The following is a 24,994-nucleotide window of genomic DNA, read 5'->3' as shown; positions in this document are numbered from 1 at the left end:
AGTGGAAGCTGGATGTCTTACAGAGATGTCTGTAGAGGTGTATAAAAATAATGCTAATCAACTAGCCTATACATAGGGATAAGAGACTGGGAGTTCTTATGCCCTTGGTACTAAGATAATATTCAAACCATTTGACTGTGGCTTCTCTGATGAACTGGAGAGTTCCTGGACCCTTAATTGTCACCTACTGTATCATATATTAGAGATTCAGTGCTCTGGAAGGTTGTGCAACAAGGGTTAGATCTATTCCCAAATGACATTGGTAACCTTCCAATGAGAAGAGATGGGGCTCTTCTAACACTGGCCACTGTAAACAATCAGGCACCCAGTTCTCACTGCCTTCAGCAGTCTGACAACTTTGTCCATTGCTAATCAGGTCTGAATCTCCCCACCCCCAACCCAGCTCAGTTCATACAGTTAGTGTTTCTACACAAACACACCGGCAAGCCCACTGGCAGCTTCCTATAGTCCTCTGGGCAATCGTGCTGACTGGCTGAACCAAGACTTGATACTTGTTCATTTTTTAGAAACCTTTGTTTTCCTTACCCAAGAACCAAATGGCATGGTTCTACGAAAATGTACCCTTTTCAGTAAGTAATGTAGAATTTTGGAAGCCAACTAACAATTCCCACTGCCACAAATGTTTTGTGCCTTTCCTCCTTTCTTTTCCTTCCTTGAATTAATGAAATATTACAAACCTATGCTCACTCTAGGATGATTTTTAAATGACAAAAGAATAAACGCTTGAAATTCAAATCCTAGGAAGGAAAGTAAAACTTCAATCAGAGAGGTGTTAGCCGACATGGTAATAATCTAATATTCATGAATATTAAAGTAAGCGTAGAAGAATATTTAAACTGGCTTTACAGTGTTTTCAAGCCAGATGTCTGTTGGCATTTATAGGCAGGATCTCTGTACTGTTCACCAAGATGCATAATTTTCTGTGCACTAATTCTCAGCCATGGTATGTAGTCATTGCTTTTCTGACAGCCATCTGCTCTGAGCTCTCCATTCATCCTCAGCACGAACTGGGATTGAGGAAGCAAACAAACAGTTTTGGAAGGGAAGCTGGGATTGGGTTATTGCATTAAACTCTTGTAAAATGTTATGGTTTCAAAGGAATTGTCAAATCCTAGTTTAGCAATGAACTAGCTGAGCAGCCTCTAACAAATCACAGTTGCTCCTCCCCCATTCTTCATATATAAAGAGGAATGGTTCCAGCTTGTTTGTGAAAATAAATGTGAGTGACTGAAAAGGTTGAGGCAGAGCCTCAGCACACTGGAATCAACATACGCCAATGTTATATATAGGTTTGTGCTCCATCTTACCTGTATTCACTTTCCTTTTCCCTCTAGGGAACTCAAAGTGGCATGTTCTCTTCACTCCCCACTTTCTCATAAGAATCTTGTGAGGTTGGCTAGGCTGAGAGACTTCAGTGAGTTTCATGTATGAGTGGGGATTTGAACCCTCATCTCCCAGGTCCTGGTTTAACACTCTAACCACTACACCACAATGGCTTCATCAGTGCCAGCTCCCTTGCTACTCAGAGGAACCATTCCTCTTCCCAGCCATGGTTACCAGCTGCTTCTCCTTCCCCTTTTGCTTGCCGTTGTTGTCACATGCCCTGTTGCAAGATGAAGAGCCAGTGAACAATTTGATGGCAGCTGCAGCAACTGCTGCTGCTCCTTCTCACCATGACCATCCTGCACTTGTTCAGTCCTTTTTAGCCTAAGATAAGAGGGCAGGTGAGCAATGGTTAGGAGATCCCAGAGGGTCTATGTTAGACTGCCCCCTCCTGCTGGAGTGGGAGTCTCAGAAGGTACCCTATTATGGTGACCCTTGATAGTGACCTGAGCCTAGACTTTGGGGATTTTCACTGCGCAGTCAGAGAGCAGGCATGTCTCCCACTTTCACAGTTTCTTGCTCCTGTTTCCCTCATACTAGTCAATGAGAATCATTAAAAAATGGCAAAAGCAGACTCTGACATCCTCTGAGATCAGTGACCTGAAAGCCAGATTAAATAGAGGCCCTATAAATACTAAGCAGGTGCTAGGATAATAGGATCATAGAGTTGGAAGATACTCTGAGGGTCATCCATTCCTGCAAAGCAGGAATCCTGCCTACAACCATCCCTTCGTGGGCTCGAACCACCAACCTTCTAGTTAGCAGTTAGATGCACTGACCTCATATTTAACTGGAAAGCAACAGAGATCTATTTTGTTTGTACACATATCATAATGCCTATGATTAACTTACATGGATTTTCAGGGAGGAAACCATACATTATCAGGGTATGTTTTTGACAGAGTGGAGAATGTAACTTGGGGGAAAGTTGCTAGTCTAAAAGAGAGAAAAGTTCTTGGGATTAAAGCAGGAAAGAATAAAATGAAAAGAGTATCCCCTGAAAGAAGTGGCAACACCACAAAAATGCATTAGTTCTCTTTTAAACAAGAAAAGATAACAGAGCTGTTTAACGCTGTAGGAGCAGTTGATCAGAGCAGTAAACATGAACTGAAAGGCGGTGGTATTGGATTTTGTTTGCCTCTGGACAAATAGTTTTTAACATCATATTTTCCAGTCTGCAAGCACTGCTGTGCCTGGACAGTGATTTCTTAAAATGGAACTTATTTTCCAGTTGTATAAAAGTGTTCTTTTACATTGTGGATTGAGTGCATTAAGTTGCTCCCTGTGGTGCACAGCTGGAAATTATCCTTTGCTGCAATGTTTTGTTTTGCTTTGCCCCAGAGTTTTTCTGTGCCTACTCACTGTGTTCCCACACACCAGCATAGTTTAGTACTACAACAGGGAACTTTCTTTCTCTTTTGTTTTCTGCGGCTGCTTTTCTTTCCTGAGGAAGCTTCTGAAACAGACAGTTGTTGTTTTTTTAAGCTGCCTTTGAGTATTCAATACAAATTTAGTGGCATTTCAAGCTTTCCCCTGCAGACCTGGAAGATGGGTTTGGCAAAGTTAAGCTGAAATTTAGGCAGAGTGTTTTCCTTTCCTTCTTTGAAGCAGCAAGTGGTGTTTGCAGAGAAAGTAGTTGCACCAAATAGTTCTGCATTAGGGAAAAGTGTAGCAATATTAGTCACAAAGCAGTGGTGGAGGGAAGTTGAATGCATTTCCATAATCTTTTACAAAATGCATTTTAGATTTGCAGTTTTTAAAACCAGGAATATTTGTATGGTGCTTACAGTTGGGTTTTCTAGGCTTTAGCTTTGGCCTGCTGAAATTGTGACCCACCAAGGCCACCAGCCATAGATGACGCAGGATCCTACTGTTTTGCTGCCAGCTTTGGTATGCAAAAGGGCTGAGGTGTTAAGTGCTGGGTAGGCTAAAATATGTGACTGATGGTGTGTGTTCAGTTCGGTGGGTCAAAAATTACACTGGCCTGCTTTAAGCACCTTTAATCTTGTATGCCTTCAGGATACAACTGGTATAACAATTAGGCCCCATATCACCTGATAGCAGTGGCACTGGCGTGGGATACAATGGATTCTAGGCCATCTCAGGTCCACTCATTTCCTCATTACCAGCAGGAATCCAGCCTACATCACTTTCCCACACCTGCCTTCCAGGTAGGAAGGGGAGCTCTGTGCCAACTAATGTCACTGCACAGACAATGGCCAGCAGAGGCTGATGGAGGCCTGTGGGGCTAGGCAGAGGGACACCTTTGCCCATTTAACCCCCCCCCCCCCCACTCTAGCCTGGCACAAAGGGTATTTGGATTGCCCTGCTAACACCAAATAAGTAAATAAAAGAGGAATTGCTAGTGTTATGTAGAATTTAAACTTTAAAACAGATATCCATTGGTAATTTGCTTTATTTTTTATTTGTATGCATGTTTTTTGATGTGTGTATTTTTAAATGGGGAACCAAGCTTTATTTCAAAAATGCCTATATAATATTTTATATTATTTTTAGAAGTCTTAACTGGGCAGGAGGGCTCATTGATACACTTGCAGTTCACCATGACCTACTGGAGAGGAGGTGGAGATGTAGGAAAAGAAGGCCATTCTAGCTTCTAAGAAAGCCAAATAAATAAAAGTAAAATTGTATGTGTGTAGGCTTTCACAAATCCATCTTACCATACTATTTGTTATATGCTAAATTAAATACGCTTTCTTAGCATAGCTGTGGTTGCAATGACTACAAATGCAATTCAGTCTGAATATCAAAGCAGGCATAAGGCTGGTACCAAGTAAAAAGAATGTGAGGGAAAGAGAGACAAAATGAGATTTTTTTTTACCTGGCACCATCTTATTTAGAGTATCTTCCAGTTATTCTATTCCTCTAAGTATGAGGCAAGGTGGAATAGAACTATATATAAGGAATGTATATTTTTCCATTGCCAGAAGCATCCAGAAATAGAGGTCAGCCAATTTTTCCTACTGTATCTGTCAGGGAACTGGCATCAGGGCCGGAGGGAGAGAGCGGGCTCCGGAGGGGTCCCAGAGAGTGTCCTGGGATGGGGAGAGGCAGCCCATCTTCTGGGGAAGAGAATCAGTGTAGCACCAGTGGAGAAGGGGGGCAGATGGAGGAATCGCGAGGTGGTCCCATGACTCCTTGCCAGGGACCAGCGGGGAGAGTGAGGGTCCTCCGCTGCCTACGCCCTCCTTGCGCAGAAGGCTTCCGCGCAGGGAGAGTAGGAGGAGACTAGGCGTCAAAGAGCTTCTTTGCTGGAAGAAGTTCAAGAAACGCCCACTGACGAATTCTGCCAGCGATTGAGACAGCCACGGGTGAGTGGCTGTCCGGACAGAAAAGGTTCACTCAGGCAACCCAGCCAGGTGTTGCACTGGTTTACGCACGAGTAACCCCTAGAACCATTACAGTATCCTACCCAAATTGGCAACACAGTGTAACAATAGTTAGCAGCCAGCTTCTCTGACACACACACAAACCTTTGGGTAGTGAATAAAATTCCCGGTTTGCTACAACAGCACAATAATCTTTCCATTGCTGACATACTTCCCACTTTCCCTTTGCAATATACTGGTTGTCTAATTTATTCTTAACCACATCCAGGTGGATTTTGCTTAGGAATAAAGCAACGTTTTAATCACTACTATGCACAGTATTGCCAGAGTGAAATGGTTGTCAGATTGGTTCCAAAACAAATTGTTTCTGGGATGCCTTTTGTTGAGCTGCTGGTTCAGTTTTTGTTTTGTTTATTGGTCAAGCAGACAGGTTTTAAACACTAACAAGTTGTTGGTAGAAACAGACTAATGTGTTTTTTGTCGGGCGGGAAAACAAGCGACCAACAATCAAGCTTATTTACTTCTTGTGTCTTCCTTAAAAGCATATTTACATTTTGCCAACTCAAATGATAAATAAATTGTGGACTATAAATTCCTGGGGGATGGTGTTTTCATTGTGCCTTAGCATTTATTCATTTATTTTGCAGCCATAATTCAATCTAGAGGATATCACAGGCTTATAGGTATTTGGAGAAATGTGTTCGTTTCACTCCTGTATTTCAGAGATGCTATTTGGACATGATGTTCCGAAATTACACAGAGGCAAATGAAATATTCTGATTAGCACTGAGTGCCCAGCACTAAGTCACAAGTGACTGTGAACATACAGATGTGACCTGTTCAGGAAAGACTGCAGTTCCAACTTGAAAACATTTAACAACAACAAAGCACCCATGCAAAGAACACCCACCCCTTACTAACAAAGGGCTTTTATCCTTATCAGCTGTGTAGCAAATGTATTAAAATGCCAGCTCCAAGGCTTGGCAATCCATCAGCAGCAACTGCAGTGTTTGAGTTCATGGTAGGAGAGCTCATTCACCTTCTGCTGCTTTTGTGCTCTGCCTGCCATCTCCGCTCATGTATGCCAGCAGGGGGTTGGATATGACAAGGTTCCTTCTCTCCGAAACACTGGGACATTGACAATGTCTCTTTAATAAAACATCTAACAACCGTTGCTTGTGTTCATGCTGATAATGTGTTGCATTATGAGGTCAAATTTTGTTCTCAGTTAATGACATGTTGGCACAGTTGGGAGTGGTATTTTCTTCCAGACGATTTTGATGAACTGTTACAAAAACAGTCACATGTGTGTGTGTGCTTCTGTGTAAATGGTGCATGTATTCAATACTTTCTTTAAAATTACTGGAATTAACCAAACCAACTATTCAGGGAGCATCTTAATTTCATTTTAACTCCCTGAGTCTAGCATTTCTATTAAGAAAGAGCTGGTAAATGCTTCCTCCAGAGCAGAAGTAGTATAGGTGCATTTGTTCAGAGGTGGTATTTCCCCATGTCTGAAAGGAAAGTAATATTCTTTGTGGGGGGCATTTTGACTGGCAACCAATTGTTTCCCCATTTTAGGTTTTATTGTTGCTCACTTCTTAGCAAGCCTGCTATCTCAACATGCTTCAAGCCATAACACAAGCCAGTATATGGTCCTTTAGAAGTTTGCAAAGCACAAAGCTACTAATCAAAATGAAATTAAGAAATGGGTTCTTATGTAAAGTTGACATTTTCCTGAGTCACCATTAAATCCAACATGAAATAATGAAATAATAAATGAGAATAGAAGTATAACTCCTTAAAAGCTTATTAATACCCTCAATTTAAACATGTCTATGATTTAAAGTTCCCTGTCCATTTACAATAGCAGTTGGTAAATAGCAATTAACATAAAGATGTTAAATAAAAAGATGCTTTCAAATGAATTTGAAAGATTTCTTATTGGTGATAGGCACAATTCCCTATCCAATTCAGAATTAGGATCAGAATTGTAATCTGTTTTGCAAAATATCAACTATAGCCCAGTCCCCCCCAGCCCTGCCATTCTGAAATTTGAACCTCATCTAAAGATGTGAAGGCCAAGGTGGGGGTGGGGGCAGAGACAGGAAAATGGAATAACCCATTTTCTGATTTCTTCGTGTGTGTGTGTCTGTGTGCTCTCCCCCCCCCCAAAAAAAAGACCTAGGAGAAAATACCCCTCCCCCATCTTCCTGGTTTTATTTCCTAGGTCCTCATATCTATAATATCATGAAATGGAAATGAATATGAATGCATCCCCTCAAGCCTTGGCCCCTTCCCTTCATATTTTCCTGGCAGCAGTAGTGGAAATGTCTCATGAAAGTTACAGCATGCTCAGCAGTGAATTAGACAGAAGTGTGCTGGGACATGGATAGAGCAATCCTATACCGCAGTTTGGAGATACGTTGCTGTGCTAGGCCCACAAAATGGCCACTGCATTTTATATGTGCCCACTGCAAGGCAGGAGGTAGAAACACATTGCAAGACAAAACCCATTGCAAATATGGCTGTTGTAGTCCCAGAATCCTTGACAGAACTGCCACTGGCCAGCAGTGACACCTCAAGGTGGAAATCATACCTTCAAGTCCCACCCCATGAACAGAAGGTGCCAACACACATCGGCCAATCTCAGGGCATGGCCATGATGATACTGTTCACCTGCAACACTACACAACACACACACACACACATACACACATTATTATAATGTATATAATAATAATAATTTTTATTTATACCCCACCCTCCCCAGCCAAGGCCAGGCTCAGGGCGGCTAACAAGCAATAATAAAAACAAGTTGAATGAATACAACTTAAAAACAAGATTAAAATACAACAATTAAAATATTGAAACATTAAAATATTAAAATGCAGCCTCATCACAGGAGGGGAAAGGAAAAAGAAAAAAGAAAGAGGGGGAGGGAATCAAATTGGCTCCAAGCCAAAGGCCAGGCAGAAAGAAATCAGATCCTGCAGGGCCGTGATCTCATGAGGCAGAGTGTTCCACCAGGCCAGAGCCAGTGTTGAAAAGGCCCTGGTTCTGGTTGAAGCTAATCTAACTTCCTTAGGGCCCGGGACCATTAGGGTGTTGTTATTTATGGACCTTGAGGCTCTCCGTGGGGCATACCGAGAGAGGCAGTTCCGTAGGTACGAGATATATACCGCCCAATACCTGCAAGTCTCAGGGTGGTTCACAGGATAAAATCAGAATATAAAATCACAAAGTACAAAAGTACATAATCAAAATAAAAATAACAACCCAATGACCCCCCCATACACACATTTTTAAAGGGCATAGGATGTCAATCAACCAATAGGCCTGGTTAAAGAGGATCGTTTTTGCTTGGCGCCTAAAGGTGTATAATGAAGGTGCCAGGCAATACCACCCACAGCTTTCTCAATAATGATGACATCCTGATGTCATGTGTGCGATGTTGACACCCCATCGCCCTTACAAGCTGGTGCCTCTGTTGGAAGAGGATCATCTGGCAGTGACAAGACATTCTTGTGGGGCCAGTACCATCTACTCCACTCCTTGATAGGCCAACCATGCTAGCAGCATCCTAGACCCTTGAATGGATAAAATATTTGCCAGAGGCAATAGTCATTTAAGGAGGCGGTTGGTTTTAAACAGCTGACTGGGAAAGTGTGATGCACTCTCCATGAGTTGCTCTTCCATTCTTGGTTCCAGATTCCCAACACCTCTCCCCTCCTCCAGATTATAACAAAAACCATTAGGGCATCATTAGATACATCTGCATATAATATCTTGTTTGTCCCTAAAAGGCTAGGGTGTCCTCATGGGGAAAATAAAATAATGCATTTCATGTGGGTTTTGGGGAGAGTGTGTGAGAGAGGATTAAGAGAAAGAGACATAAAGTACGCATAGCTGTGTGTCTGTGTGCATCTGATCCTCCCTGACATTTTTTCACCACCTCCTTTTATATTCTTTCACTATATTTTTCCAACATCACATACTGTAAATTCTTGCCTGCCTCACTATATTATGAGCTTATGTGATGTTCCCATTAGCTGAAACTGTCTGTGGTGCACTTTAAAGCAGGCTGCTGGTCTTCCTGTTATGCCTAGATTGCTGGCTTTTATATTATTCATGCTGCAGAGCCTGAGGTTTTAAGTAAACCTGGAGGTACTATAGCTTCTGACTACTCATTTGCTCTTTCAGTACTCAGTCTTGACTCTGTAACTCCCCTGCGTAGAGTCATAAATATATCTCAGTGGAGGTGGGTTTTTTTTGGTGGGGAGGGAGCTACAAATTATACATACACTTTAAAACACACTAAAGCAGAGGTGTGTAATCTGCAAAAACCCTGGCGAGCTGCAAATTCAATAAAGTCCTGACTATTGATTGACTGGTTGTACAAATTGGACAAGTTAACAGCTAATTGGGTGCCTTGCTTAGGCAATATGTTGAACATGGCTTTTAAAAGGAGCATTGGAGTCACTAACTTAGAATGTCAGAGGATAACTGTACCATGACCGAAAAGGTCAGTAATTAAATGGCACACAGGTTAATTGCAGGGACAGACAAGAGAACTGAGATGGGAGATCAAAATGCATTAATTTAGCAAGGGGAAAGAGAAGAAAAGCTTTGAAAATCTGTTACACATTCAAGCCCATCCTTGGCAATTTTAGTTGAGATTAGGTTTTGTGCTCATTAAAGTCTGGAGCTAGATTCAGGGAATACAGCCAAACATGGGGGTGGCAAACATTAGATCCAGCATAGCTCTCAGACACAAACCCACTGTGTTGATGTCTTAAGCTTTTCATATCCTCAGCCCACATTATCTTTCTTTTGTGGGAAATCTTAATATTTGATCCAACTTATTACTTAATATTTTGGGATTTCCTCCTCCTCCTCCTCCTCCTCCTCCTGCTCCCTGCTACACAACACACCCAATGGTTCTACTTTTAATTGGAGATGTGATAACTCTCAAAATGTGGACACTCAATAGGCTGAAGCGCCTGTTGGGTTGTTGCATTACATTAAAAAAAACAGCCCTCTGTTAATTAGTTAAAATATATGTGGATATATTGAAAAGGCAACAACTGATCAATACAAAAAATATTGGGGGCACAGAAGATGGGGAAGGAAATAACCTTTTCTTTATCAACTATGGATCAGCATTGATGAAACTGCTTGACTGCGTTGCTAATTTTTTATTCTAAGCATGGTGTAGCATGGCCTGTGTCACATTGCTGAAGCTCAGCAGGTTTGGGTGAGATACCCTGGGAACCTTCTGCAAACTGATATAAATTCCATGATGGGAGAAAGGTGGAATATACAGTGGTACCTTGAGTTAAGTACTTAATTCATTCCAGAGGTCTGTTCTTAACCTGAAGCACCACTTTAGCTAATGGGACCTCCTGCTGCCACCGCCGTGCGATTTCTGTTCTCATCCTGAAGCAAAGTTCTTAACCCGAGGTAATATTTCTGGGTTAGCAGAGTCTGTAACCTGAAGTGTATGTAACCTGAGGTACCACTGTAAATGAAATAAATACAATAAATTTTGACCCTACAATCTTAGGGTCAGAATTCACTACAGCAGTTTAGGATCTACAGTCTTATGTTACCAAATTCTTTTTCTTCTTCTTCTACATGCATCTTAATTCCTGCACCAATGTGAATGAGATTCTGTTTTATTACTGTGTCATGACAATGTGGTTTTTTTTTCTTTCAGGTTTGTTTCCAGCAGTTCTCAACTTGGCTTCTAATGCTCTCATCACCACAAATGCTACCTGTGGGGAAACAGGGCCTGAAATGTACTGCAAGTTGGTTGAACACGTGCCTGGCCAACCTGCAAGAAACCCTCAGTGTCGGCTCTGTGACCTGCGCAGTAAGATTCCAAATCGTACGTGTTCAATTTTTCTTTCATGATGTGTGTCCATCTAGCCATCCTGTCTAGCATCACTATTAATATGATATGCTTGGTTAAAATAAAGCACCTTCATAGCCCTGGTTATTGAATGTGCTGATTCATGCACACTGGGTCGGGTTTTGGACATGGGAAGAAAATCCATCAATGGAAACATCTCCAGCATTTGAGAAACTTTGGGACTAGGTCAGAGCAAGTCTACTTCTTTTTTCCTGCATATACAGAAAGCATTCAAGACCTTTCCCTGGTTATTTTCAGGACTATCCTCACATGATAGGACATCCAATGACATCATTTGTAATACATCAGTCAGACACTTGTGCCATGTCATTTTGTCCTTATGGGAGAAAACCCCAGAGAGAAAAATGGCTTCATCACTTGCTTATCCGTGTGGCTATTAGTGTCTCTACTAAGAGGGCCCTTTTAATTCTAATGTCTATTTACCAGCGCTATGGTCTTTTAAGCCTCTGTAAAGAACTGTGTACTTCTGCAATCCAGTCTCTGTTGTTAGTCTGCAGTGCAGCCAGCCTTTAAAATACACGGCCTTTCATTACAATCTCATCACATTTTAAGGTTGGCAAAATGTTCATTTGCCACAATGAACTGTTTTATTTACCCAGAGATGGTCCTTTAATAAGAATGCCATGTAATGTAACCAGACTTTAAATGGTCCCCTTGGAATTTGTGAATCTGGTGTACCTCCCCTTAATTACTGTAGAAGGAAATGAACACACACTCCCCAGTTAATCATGTGTGAGCACAAATTAAAGACCACACTTTGATGGGTTGCCTGTGTGAGCTAACTCCCCTGTCATTCATCACTGAGGTTGGTCCTTAAGCCTGCAGTTCTATCCCATTTTTCCTGATGGTGTATAGTATATTTTGTCTCTCCCCTTTTAAAATTGGGAATACATTCCAGCAATTAATCAGTGGTTTCAAATTAATTAAGATTAAACTTCCGTAATGGGATTACAGTTAATTGTATATTCATCTCTCATTCCTCCTTTTCATGACTAACCCTTATATCAATTTGACTTGAGGAGGCTGATAGCAAAATTTCCAATTAGACAACTTCTATCACTATCACCTCAGAGACCCGGGTTTGATTTACAGTTGATTTCTTCCCCGCTAAGATTTTTTTTTTTAGCTGATTGCCAAAAAAAGATCAGACATAGTAAAAAAACAAAAAAACAGTATTGAGAGCAAAGTAATGCCTTTCCCCCTGCTCTTGGTATTTTATTTTAAAAATGTTGTTGATATGAATCCAATAACTCAATTCTCTCCCTAATTTTATAACACACTACTGTTAATACTTCTAGAGCTATTGAATCATTTGATATTTGCATACAGTTTATGACATTTGCAGTTTTTAGACTGACACCTCCTATTCCTCCCACAACTGCTTTAATTGTGCTTTAGACATTCTGCTTTTTCACTTATGAGACAGGATTCCTTTCCTTCAGTGAACTGCTGATTTGAATCAAAGCATAAGCTCATAAAAATTAGCACCCTGGCTCAAAAATTTTAAAAATGTGGTTTTTTACATGTTAGATCCAAATCATTGCTTTTATCTGTTGCTGTTATCCAAAATGAAAGATCAGTGTGTACAAGGAAACAGTGGCGTAGCGTGGGGGGTGCAGGGGGGGCCGGCCACACCGGGCGCAACATCTGAGGGGGGCGCTTGCACTCGCAGCTCTCTGCCCCTACTAAAATCCACGGGTTAGGGGGCGCAAATTACTTGCCTTGCCCCGGGTGCTGACAACCCACGCTACGCCACTGCAAATGATTCAATAGCCCATCAACTGGATTGGGGCATGCATGTGCAACTGGACCCTGTGCACTTTGATATCCTAGCTAGATACCTGTAGCCACTAGTTATGAACTGTGGATGTAGTTTCAACGTTGTCCTGACCAAGATGTCTGCAAGAGACTGACAGGGCAATCATAACCATAACCATGTCTTCTCAGAAGTAAGTCCTACTGAATTAAATGGAGCTTACTTTCTAGATACTGATTTACAGGAATTAGGCAACTGGAATTAGGAAAGGCAGCAGCACAACTTCAAGCACTGGATCTGGACCCTGATACCACTAAGCGTAACTAGCAAAACTAGTCATACTGCTTGAAAAATTATCCATTTGTCAGTATGACATGTCCACAGTTCACAACTACCACTTCTTCTCACAACAGCTGACAGCCTCATTGGGTGTAATTCACTGGGCACTGCTGCTGAGCATTTGTCATTCATTCCAATGGGCTGTGCATAGGAAATGTATTTAAAAATCTGATTGGAATTAATGAGAACTTGTTTCCAGAAACAACAACCTATAGCCTAAGCATTACAAGAGCATTGTGTTTTAAGAGGCCTTAGGAGTAAGAGGTATGGGGAATCGTGGAAAGATCATCTCTCTCTCTCTGTTTTAGCTGCATCTTTAATCTCTTCCTGATTATGTCTTGGAAATATGTTTCATCCCAAAGCTTTGTGGTGCATTTCTAAAGCTTGTGGTATGCTATTGCAAGCACTGGAAAATAATTTTATCCAGGATATTATATGTGCCTCTCACACACTACTTATTATTATTATTATTATTATTATTATTATTATTATTATTATTAAATACTGCATGAAACAGAATGAATTTGCTGAGTCGGTTGAAATGGAATTTGTGAGTGAGATGGAAGCCAAGTCACATTCACTGCTAATTAGCTTCATTATTATTTTTGCATTTTACTAATGTTCCAACAGTGCGACACCCCATAACAAATGCAATTGATGGCAAGAATACTTGGTGGCAAAGTCCCAGCATTCAGAATGGGATGGAATATCACTATGTGACCATCACGCTGGACTTGCGGCAGGTAACCTTTATGCTTTGTTTCTGATGCTGAATTTTGGTGCCAAAATTTGTTCCTGTATTTCTACCTGTCTACCTAATGTTGAGCATCCAGATGTCAGGACAGGGAGCAACATAAAACAAATAGGGGGGGGGGATAGAAAAAACAGGACTATTACGGCCATTACAGATGGAAACAAGAGTACATCCCTGCCTGCAAAAGGTTCAAGGTTTAATATCCAACATTTCCAGGTAGAGATGGGAAAGACTTCTGACAGCACCTCCAATCAGTATAGATAATATTGAGCTAGAGGGACCAATAGTCTGGTTTAGTGCAAGGGAAGAAACAATCCTCTGTAAATCATATCCTCCAACATAATATATTGCTTGTGTGAACAGAACACTCGCGCGAGCAGTTATTGGTATACAGAGAGTGGTAGTAACAATGGCATTACCTTTTTCAGAGCACTTTTTATATACAAATATTGAACGTCTAGTGCTGAGACTGGCATCTAGAACATTGAAAGTTAATCTTTAAATGTTCTTAGAAATGCAAAAAGATTACAACACACATTGTTGTTAAAAAATGGCAAATTGTAACAAATGTGCTTCCATGAAGCGGGCATAGTTCCAGTTTTCTTTGATCCAAGTAGGCCTTTGAAGAAATGTCACTGTGTTACAAGAAGCTCTGCAAGCTGTGAATCTTTTTTTTTGGGGGGGGGGAGGAATTGAACCTAGTGTACTTGGAAAGCAAACAAGTCCTGAGATATATTTGCATTAGACTCTGTAGGAAGTAGCTTTAGGTTTCTCATCGCATCTCCTGTCATTCTTCTCCTTCCATGGTAAGTTTGATGAAATGGCAAGTGTATAGATTCTAGGAGGCTGTTATCATTTGATGTTCACAAGAATGCTGGATTGTGGCAGGTGTGCAACTAAGAGGACTTGGAGTGACAGAAGAGAAGTGGCTTTATTTCCCTTTAGCTAATGCAAATACAGAATATCTAGTTAGGTGCCAGAAATAACACACCGCGATGTTATATTTGCTCCTGCTGCAGCTCAGTATCCAAGAAATAGCTTAGATAACCTAAGAGGTTCCTCCCTTCCCTTTACTCATTCCCTGTGGAGCATTATCACACTGACTCCTGAAGCTGCCATCTTTACTGCAGCATTGATCCCACACCCTGTGCGACAATAGCCAGAGCACCAGTTGATGGGGGATGAGAATAGAGATTAAAGTTAAGTGAAGAATTACTGAGTGTATTTTATTTGAAGGGGCAAGAAATAGAGCCAGTTACTAACATTAGGATTAAATAGGCTAATGAAACAGGGAACAAGGCATGTTAATAATAACCAGTGCAGAAGGAAATAAGATACTTGATATGAGGTGAGCTGGGATGTATAATCAACTAAGCTACCCCTTGGCAAAACTCAGCGGACCCTTCAGTTAACACCCACAAATCACTTGCTCTTCCCTTCCCGTGGAGAGTGACTGAGTCACGTATAGTACATTTCACAACCAAAATTAGCAGCCTCATCCTTCAACAGATCTGTGAGAGTTCTGCCTCTCTTCTTACTACTAAGATTTTCCTGTGTCTTTTTTAAATGGTCTTCTCACTCTCCCTGTTCTGCTTTTGCCCTGGAAAAGGGATCAACCTGGGCTGACTCCTCTTCCCCAAATTCTTTTCACAACCTCCTTTTTCTTCAGCTATACTCAATGAACAAGTATCACAACCCTCATGAACCCTGTTGCTTCTGAAAGACCAGGTTTATGACATCCCTGCTTTTCATAAGAGCAGTTCTAGTCTTAGACACATACCAATCTATGTAATAAAATACTGAATAAAACATGGGGTTTGTTTTGTTTGTGGTTTTACGGATGGAGTCAAAAGGACAAGATGAAGACATCAAGTGGTTGTCCTTTTTCTTTTGGGAAAGCTTGTGATCCAGTCATTACTAGGCATTTTACGGATGGGCCCTTATTAAAATGCTGTATCCTTTTGTACAACAGATTGGACATTTTCTATTGCTAAAAGTCATGGTCTGTAAATTGCAGGAATGCATTAGTGGCTGTTATTATTGATAATTATGAATGTACATAGAAAGCTTTTAGCAGATTCTAATGTTGTGGGGAATGAACCAAGAAAATAATTACAGTTTTCATCATTAAATAAACCTAGACCTTTTGGAGGAGTTGGATTGTATTTTTTGGTGACTATCCATCATAATAAAATAATAGCATAACACAATAATAAATAATAATGCATTTTCCCCCCAAATGACATCATTTTAGCTGCATAAACAGGAAAATATAATTATTATTCCATTTTAGGGCAATTATAGTGTTCCTTTCGAAAGCATGCAAGTACCATAAGCCAAGGTATTTATGGTCTACCCTTAACTCTGCCCTTGACTGGGGATCATAGGGATGTCTCCAACACTGTTGCTCATGCAGTGGGACTTTCCCTTCCACTTCTCCCCCCTGCACATCCTTAAAATCTGTGCCAGAGGGCTGGTGCAGCCTTCAATACAACCCATAGTTTTGTGGCTAGGAAATAGCTGAAATCTTATATGCATAGCAAAAAGTCAGCCTCCAGCACGTTTCAAGCTTCAAAATGGAGAGAAGGTTACAGCGTTTGGTGATTTTTAGTTTAGAGAAAAGGCAAGTTAAGGCGACAAGGTAGAAGCTTACAATGTTGTACATTGTATGAAGAAAGGGGATACAGAAAGGGTTTTCTCCCTCTCTCAGAATACTAGAACTAAGAGTCATCCAATGAAGCTGAATATTGGAAGATTCGGGAGAGACAAGAGATTTATTATTATTAAATAATTATCATTTTCCAGACTTTGCATAGCTAAAGTATATAATTTGCTCCCACCATGGCAGGGATGGCTGTAAAAAAAAAAAAAGGATTAGGCAAATTAATGGATGATAAGGCTACTAGTGGCTACTAAGCCTGATGGATATGTTTGACTGCCACAGTAGGAGGCAGTATGGTTCTGAATACCAGTTGCTGAAAAACAAAGAAGGGGAGAGTGCTATTGTACTCAGGTTTTGCTTGTGGGCTTCCCATAGGCTTCTGGTTGAACATTATGAGAACAGATGGACCACAGGCCTTACACAGCAGGCTCTTCTCTGTGTTTTTTTAATTTTAAAATCAGTAGGCTTCTGTCACAAAGATTGTGGGGGGGGGGAGAGATTTTAAAATAATGTAATGTTTAGAAAGGTCTCTCTTGGAAGACTGAGATCAGCTTTGGACACCGCAAAGAGGAATCATGAGCAGCGGAGGAGAAAGTCATGCAAATGACTCATGAAGAAATGCATAGTTTCCATTAATTTCCTTCAATTTATGTAAATGTTTCTTCCCCCAAGAAAGAGGCACCTGTTTTTCCCTGCCTCATTCACAAGAGGCTTCAGAATGTCTTTATAATTTCAGTGGGGGGGGGGGTTCATGTATTTGTTTGTTATACTTTTTGTTGCAAGCGGGATAAAAGGGAGAGAGGAAAGAAGGAAACAATGTCAGCACCCATTCACATTAAGTATTTTATATATAATATCAGGTTTTAAAATGTACATAGCTGATTGACCATCTAAATTTTACAAACATAAAACGATCTCAGCCTTTCCTTGTCATTTGTGATGGGAATGTGATAGTTCATGTTTTTACAACTTCTATTAAACGTTTCTCCGGCATTCTGGAGCCTCTTGTTCACATGTCTTGATCTGAAAAAAGCCCTACGTGAGGAGTGACTTCATGATATCTTCTCCTAGACCTAGACTATAACTGAAGTGTTGGGAACAGGAAGACTGGCTACTGAGTACCTCAGGTCAGTGCACTGGCCATTTGTATAGGAAGTTCTTCCTTTTATCCCCAGAAAAGGTCTTTCCACACTGATTTCTGTTAAAGCAGAAACAACTTCACTTTAACAGATAACAGACATCTGTCAGGTACTTGGTAGGCAACCTCCCCACCTGCACTTAACAGGAAAGTGAAGCCGAGGCTGCTGTGAGATTTTTTTCCAAGAAGGCTACAGAGTGCAGTCCACCAGAGATACAAACTGCAGTTTGAAAGAAAGCGCTCTCTCTCTCTCTCTCTCTCTCTCTCTCTCTCTCTCTCACACACACACACACACACACACACACACACACAGGCCGTCCTTCAGCCTTCTAAACTAATCAGAATAAATTTGTATGCGGATTCATGTTTGCCATTCTATATATAGTACCTGTTTGATTAATGCCACAATCCTACAGAGTTAGGCATCTTCAGCTAAGCTGTTGAAGCCAATGCAATTAAAACCGTCTGTCTTTATGCAGTACTCTGAGTCAGCAACATGCTCCAAAATCTTGAACAACAGAAGCTTGTTGAATTATCATGCCATGTTAAGGCTTATCTGTTAGCAGTATTGTTTTTATTGGTGGCCAGGTGTGTTTTCAACTGCGAATTGTGCGTTTGTGCATACAGCCTGCAAATTCCGGAAACTTATCTGTACTCAAGTTTGTTAAAGGGGCCAGGGCTATCAGTGAAGTGTGCAGCATTTTCATGTAAATATGTTTTTATATTCTGCTGAAAGCTGCCCAGAGTGGCTGGGGAAACCCAGCCATATGAGCAGGGTATTATTATTATTATTATTATTATTATTATTATTATTATTATTATTATTGGAGTTGGGTATCATCTTCAGTGACATATATGTATTCTACTTCATCCTTAAGAACATAAGAAATGCCTACTGGATTAGGCCAATGACTCATTTAGTCCAGACCAGATGCCTGTGGGGAAATTGCAAGCAGGACCCCAGCAGAAGTTCACATTCCCCTCCTGTGGTTTCCAGGAACTGGCATTGAGAAGCATTTCTGCCTCTGACCATGGAGGCAGAGCATAGCCATCGTGGCTAATGGCCTTCCCCAACATAGTCCCCTTCTGATGCTTTGGACTACAATTCTCACCAGTCCCAGCCAGCACCAGCCTTCCCATGTTGGAGAAGATTGCTCTAACATGCATACAGACTTGGCACCCTAGAAGTAATGGTAAGCCCCATAAACACTTCCCCAAGTGTTGGGAAGTTTTGAAGTGTTGTGGTAAGATTACACAATGGGAGCTGAGTCTTGGTCAGCTTTGCTCCTGTTTTTGAAATATACTGCAGGTAAGCAGTTTATGGGGAATCAGGACAAAACCTTTAAAACTGGATGTTTGCAGCATAAATAACAGTATATGGGAATATCTATGGTCACAAGATATGACAGAATTACTATTGCAGCTGCCGTTTATCTCCGAACAGACATTAAAATTTAGGATCTTTGCTAAAGATTAAAACCGCTCCAAGGGCAGAAACATTTTATTGCTAACACAGAGTTAACACAAGGATGATGACAGCAATAGACCCTTTAGAGGGGGTGTTCTAATGGTTCCATAGCTTTTTTACATTTGCCATGATGGGCTATGGGGAAACTAACAAGTATTTCTCAGAATTAGGCTTCCATTCTTATAATGCGCTTAAATATGATTCAATACATTTCAGGGAACAAGATGTATATCCAGTGCTTTCTTTTGGGGCGGGGGTGCGCAGGGGGTACGCATACCCCTAAACATTTTGTGAATCTTTGTACTTTTGTCCATTTACTGTATTTATTTTTCCTGATTTGAACTATAAAATAGTGATTTTCTTGAGTCAAAATGAGAGTACCCCTAAACATTTTTTAAAAGAAAAAAAGCACTGTGTATATCTAATAAATGCAAGTGGGGAATTTGTAGCCAGAACATTTGGATAAAACCAAAGTGGGGAAGGCTATTCTAGATTTGACACGGTTTCAGCAGATAATCCAAAAGTAAGTCAAACTGGTAGAAAGTTTCAAATTACTGTCATAAAAAATGAGTTTCAGAAGTAGTGGAATCTTGTGTAGACTTGCTCCTGTTTTTGAAATATACTGCAGGTATAGTTTTGTTTTTTAAAAAACCTGGATGTTTTCAACATGTATAATGTAATAATATAATGTAATATCATATGATATGTTATGATAGGAATATATGTGGTCACAAAATAATGGCAGAATCATTTGCCTGAAATTATCTCCCTTGGAGGTGTATCTAGCATAAACTTTTCATCTGTTGGTGAAGATAGCCAGGTCTTTGGGGATGGTGACAAAGACCACTTACCATATTCAAACAGCAGTTTAATTTAATTTTTTTTTTGGCAGGCAGTCGATGCCTGGGGAGGGGGGGTGATGATCTGGTGGCGGACCTTACAGGGTCAGTCTTCTGTTGGGTCAACCAGTGGGGCATAAAAGCTTGAAGCAGTCATTCCACTATCCTATATATGCTATAGCTCTGGCTCAAGGTCAATGGGTAGCACATAAGTGTGGCCTTGCTGTGGAGCATCTCATTCTCCATATTCAGGGCCAGAAAGACTTTGTCTGCAGACAGATTGGGCCAGCCTGGAGGTTTGGCCTTCCTCACAGCAGTTGTCAACTTTTGGGGGAAACAGTATTGGGTTGGATCCTTAGTCTAAATCTTGGGGGGGGGGTGTAAATTCAGGGTAACCTGGTAAAGGAATCCAGAGGTTGGGTTCTGACTGAAAACCCCAGAGAGGGGCAAGTGAATTGGCTGTGCAAATAACAAAGTAAGTCAAAGCAGTTGCGATTCTTTTTATATTTGATGGGTGAAATAAAACTAAGTCAAAGTATACATTTATTTCAGTGACTCTGCTCTGAATATGACTAACATTGGATATTACTCAACATGTTTTATTTTGTAATGTGATCTGACTTTATTTTTGGTAATGGAAATCCATATCATAACCTAAAACATACTCACCAGTGCAGCACTCCAAGAGCACCACTTCATTTTTGTATCCATGAGTACATTTGTTTATAACCTTTATCTATCATGCTTGCTGCAAAAAACAACAAAAAACAACCCACTTTCAAAATTAGGGTTATTTAAGAATTAATGAAATCACAATGATGTTAAAATGAAAGCCAAAGCTTAGTCCAACAACACAGATAAGCTCAAAATAGCCAGCTGTCACAGTGCTGTCAGGCAAGGAATGTCCAGAGTGAGAAATTAACTCTTTATTGTGACATTTACAAGTTAGGGAAAGGCATGTCCACCAGTCCTACATCTCTCAGCTACTCCTAGGTGTGCATCCCATGAGGCAGTTGCTGCAACAGAGAAGCCCCGCTCCCTACCTCAGCTTGTGTCTCCCCTATCCCAGCTGCACACATATAACCTACATGTAACCTTTTGTTCCTCCTACTTCAGTCATCTTCTGGTCCTGGGAGACAGTGGAGAAGGAGAGGTGGGGGCAGGAGGAGAAGGTATGGAAGCCCTTGACTCTACACCAGCCTGACCTCTCTCTCCCTCCTCCAGCACCTGTTCTTCACTCTCCAATCCTACAGCTTCTCCTGCCTCTGATTCCTGTCTCCCGGCTGCAGCAGGCTCCCCCCAAATCACGGACCCATATGGCAAATCAGTCTCCAACCCCACTTCTCCCATTGCCCACTCATCAGTATCCAACCAGCACACTCCTCAGTGTCCAACCAGTCCCTAACACCAACAAACAGTTCGACCAAATCATAAGGGCACAACTTCTCAGCAGCCATATTTAAAGCTTTTTGATGCAACGACAAAAATGCCGTTCTTGAGTCAGATGTCAGTCATCACAATAGAAATGTGGCTGAACTAAAATGAAAAGCTCTTCTACTTCAGTAGAGTATTTTTACTTTTTCACAAGGCTTCATTATTCCGTATTTAACATTTTATATAAGGCACATTAGGAACCATACACCATTAAAAAAAACTTTGTCAGAGTATGTGGCAATGCTGCTACTACCACGAGTTTGACCAAACTGCGGGAGGCAGTGGAAGACTGGGAGTAAGTACCATTGAATTCAGTAGGATTGATCACTGAGCTGGATTGCACCAAAAATGTCATCTATGCATTTTCAATGACATGACTGAGGTTTCAGAATGAACATTGGTTGGACTAAGGCTAATCTATCACAATAAATAAAGGGGTTGGGTGACTCCAGTACAGCTTGTTGCTGCAACTCCATGAAATATAGGTATGAAAAAATTAAGTCTCAAGTTGTTAGAAGCTATACATAATTCCTACATACATATTACTCATATTACAGATATGTAAGTAGCTATTCAATTGTATTTCTCTGTGTGACGCTGTTCTGCAAGCTAAATTACACAAACGGCTCCTAGCTAATGGATTTATTTTGAGCTAGAAGAGCAGGTGGGAGCAATACACAATGAGATTTCCTGCTTCATTGGCTAGCGGTATGTAGATTAATGATTCATTTCAGCACAATATGAATAATATTAGTGTAGTGAATTACCCTTTGTAATAGGATACAGTTTCCTGTGTCTTATGAGCCATTTGTTAGTGGGTATTGCAAGTTATGGAAGTGTGCTTCACAGTGTGTACTGTACAGATTGAGGCAATTACCAGTGGAAATGGAATCTTGTGTCTTATCATGTGGACCATACTGTCTAATACAGGAAAATTCCTGGAAATATTTAGAGGGGTTCTTTGGTAACTCAGTTCTACAAGCTGTGCTGCCCCACAGGCCCCAGGACAGAAAATGGAATTTACAAAATCTAAAACACTGTAACAATTAAAAATTCTAACAGATAAAATGTGTGTGTGCAGCTGTAAATAATTGCTTAGCTATTCTCAACCACTAAACACTTGAAAAGGATTTTTCTTTTTTAAAAAAATACTTCCACAGTTCATCGAGACATATTTTCACATATGATTTACATTAATTATAAATGATGAATTAAATAGGTTTTAGAAGTTGACTTGGACTTCTGAATAAGTGTGTCGATCATAACACACGTCTGCAGCATAAATCTGTTTACAAAATATATAAACACTCTAATAAACATCCTTTTACATTTTGCATAGACCTCTACCTCTATCAGTTTTAGCTTTCTCTTCTATTACAGTTTCACCCTCCATTCTTGCTGCTCTTTTAAATGATTCATTCTTATGATTGTTCCAAAATTGCCAGTTAAAACATAATTTGTGGCATATCCTGACCATTATCCATATTGGATCGGCCTATGTCTTACATATTTCATGAAGACATAAGCTACAGTTTATTTCTATCTATTTAACAAAATTTATAGACTGCTTAATTTATTTATTTTTAAAAACCCACCTCTAACTGGCTTACAAAAGATGGACAGAGGTCAGTGTAATAAAAAAATAATGTTTCAACATGACCAAATAGCCACAAAAGCCCAAATGCTGTTGACTTCACATGGAAGAAAATATTAATGCAAATTAATAATCGATTTTTGTAACAATGGTCAATGCAAGGGTTTAATGAACCTCCCAATATGCACATGTAAGGTGCAAAATACGCAAATGTAAGGTGTGAACTAATTGTGCATGGATTCAGTTCACAGGAAAAGCTGTGAGCTTCAGCATTTACATTTACAGTTTGAGGATGATATCCTTGAGTGAGTGATCTGAATGTTCTTAGGAGGTGTGTGGTTTTGTGTGTGTGGTTCATTTCACATATCTTCAGCAAATGAACACTTGCATTTTCCCTCAATCTCAGGGGGAATAGTAACCAAACCTAGAAGCAGCTGTTGAGATTATTGAAAATGACTTTGTGTGATATCAAGAGCGCACTTGGAACTGATCCTAGAGGTGGCAATGTGACATGTCTGGTATGTAACAGAATGTCTCCTCCCCTCTCTGGGTGTGGCTACTTCCATAGCTTTTTGTTGTTTAGTCATTTAGTTGTGTCCGACTCTTCATGACCCCATGGACCAAAGCATGCTAGGCACTCCTGTCTTCCACTGCCTCCCACAGTTTGGTCAAACTCATGCTGGTAGCCTCGAGAACGCTGTCAAACCATCTCGTCCTCTGTTGGTTGTCCCCTTCTCCTTGTGCCCTCAATCTTTCCCAACATCAGGGTCTTTTCCAGGGAATCTTCTCTTCTTAGGAGGTGACCAAAGTATTGGAGCCTCAGCTTCATGATCTGTCCTTCCAGTGAGCACTCAGGGCTGATTTCCTTAAGAATGGATCGGTTTGATCTTCTTTTCCATAGCTTAGTGGGAACTAACTGGGACATTGGTCTTGCCAGTATAGGAAGTCTTCGCTGTTATGCAGAGCTGTTGATCTGTTGTTTGCCAAAAAATACAATTTTTTGTAGTTATCCAGATTCCTGCTGCTTCCTGGTATTAGGGCACACCAGTTGCAAGATTTTCTCAAACCAAGAGTCCCCTTTCCAAACCCATAGAATACTCCATTATCTCAGAACTGGGCCCGCACCTTCCATAAGCCTGAAGCATTTCTCAGACAGAGACTGCAGGTATTCCTTTCGCACCATGAGTGTGTGTGTGTGTCTCTGTGCCAATTTAAGATAACGCTTCATGCACTTTAAGAAGTGGACTGTAATCCATAGAAACTAGTGCAACCCTGTTCTCTCATTATCTTTAACTAATATGCCTAGGCTGCGTTCCATAAACCAGTTACTTGAGAGCAGTCCTATACAAGCAAGCTGCCATTATGCTGCCATTGCTTCCTTATCTTACTATCTCATTCAAGTCATCATCAATAGTCCAGTTAGATTGCATGTTGTATATTGCAGAGCTGGTGCAAGATTTGAACCCAATATTTGACTAGATTTACAGCTCAAACCTGCAGTGTCTTTTTAAAATGTCAAGTGTTCCTAGTTTCTGCTAGTTTCTGTAGTCTTTGTTTCTTACAATATGGGCCTGCTCTCTTGTGGGGATTTTGGAAAGGCAGCGAAAATGTCCATTCTCCCATGCCAGGACTCTGACTGCTTATCTAGTCCTCAAGGATTGTTTCTCTCCCCACCCCTTTCCATTGTTTCTTTTCATGAAGCCACTCTCTGACAGTTAAGCTGTGGAATGGACACTGCAATATCTAGGGTATTCCTCAACTTTCTCAGATGTCAATAACTTGGCATAATTTCAACAAAGAACTTGTGGATTTTTTCTACAATTAAAGGCTGAAGTGGAGAGAATAGTCTATTGTCTATTCTATGCTTCAAAATGAGTTTGGTGTGCTATATTAATAATTACTGGTAGTACTTCACATTAAAATAAAAACCAGTCTCAAAAGAGTTTTGATTAGCTTGGAATTTTGATTATTTTCTGGGCTCTTTTTTAAAACACTTTTACTGCATTTTTCATCATTGGCTTAGCTAAAAGAAAGTGCTAAAAGTTTCAGATCTGCAGTGAGCAGAAAAATTAAATGTAGATCTTACTATCCTGCTGCAAGAATCACAGTACACATAATATCTAAACACCTGTGGACTCTAGTCCAGCATGTTAATGGAATGAAACTTAATGCTAGTATTCTGTGCATACTTGGAAACCAGTTCAAACACCCCCTCACCCCCCAAAAGATGTGGGGAAGCCTTGCACACACTATTCCGAGGCTAGATCTTTGCATCCAGAAAGTAGGTCTGAATACAGAGTTCAAGATACTGGATCAGGAGT

General features: G+C 40.6%; 1 protein-coding gene across 7 annotated transcripts in view; it reads left to right on the top strand.

Annotated features, from left to right (window-relative positions):
• LAMA2 (laminin subunit alpha 2) overlaps nt 1-24,994 on the top strand; it is a 360,258-nt gene that overhangs the window by 78,241 nt on the left and 257,023 nt on the right. For all 7 annotated transcript variants that reach the window (XM_081907021.1, XM_081907020.1, XM_081907017.1 and 4 more), the window contains exons 2-3: nt 10,474-10,644; nt 13,415-13,527. In XM_081907021.1, the coding sequence (XP_081763147.1) occupies nt 10,474-10,644; nt 13,415-13,527 (284 nt within the window). The remainder of the gene's footprint in view (nt 1-10,473; nt 10,645-13,414; nt 13,528-24,994) is intronic.

Source organism: Podarcis melisellensis, assembly GCF_964234715.1.
Source record: "Podarcis melisellensis genome assembly, chromosome: 3".
Lineage (NCBI taxonomy): Eukaryota > Metazoa > Chordata > Lepidosauria > Squamata > Lacertidae > Podarcis > Podarcis melisellensis.
The sequence above is the reverse complement of the archived record's forward strand: the minus strand, read 5'-3'. Positions and strand labels throughout refer to the sequence as shown.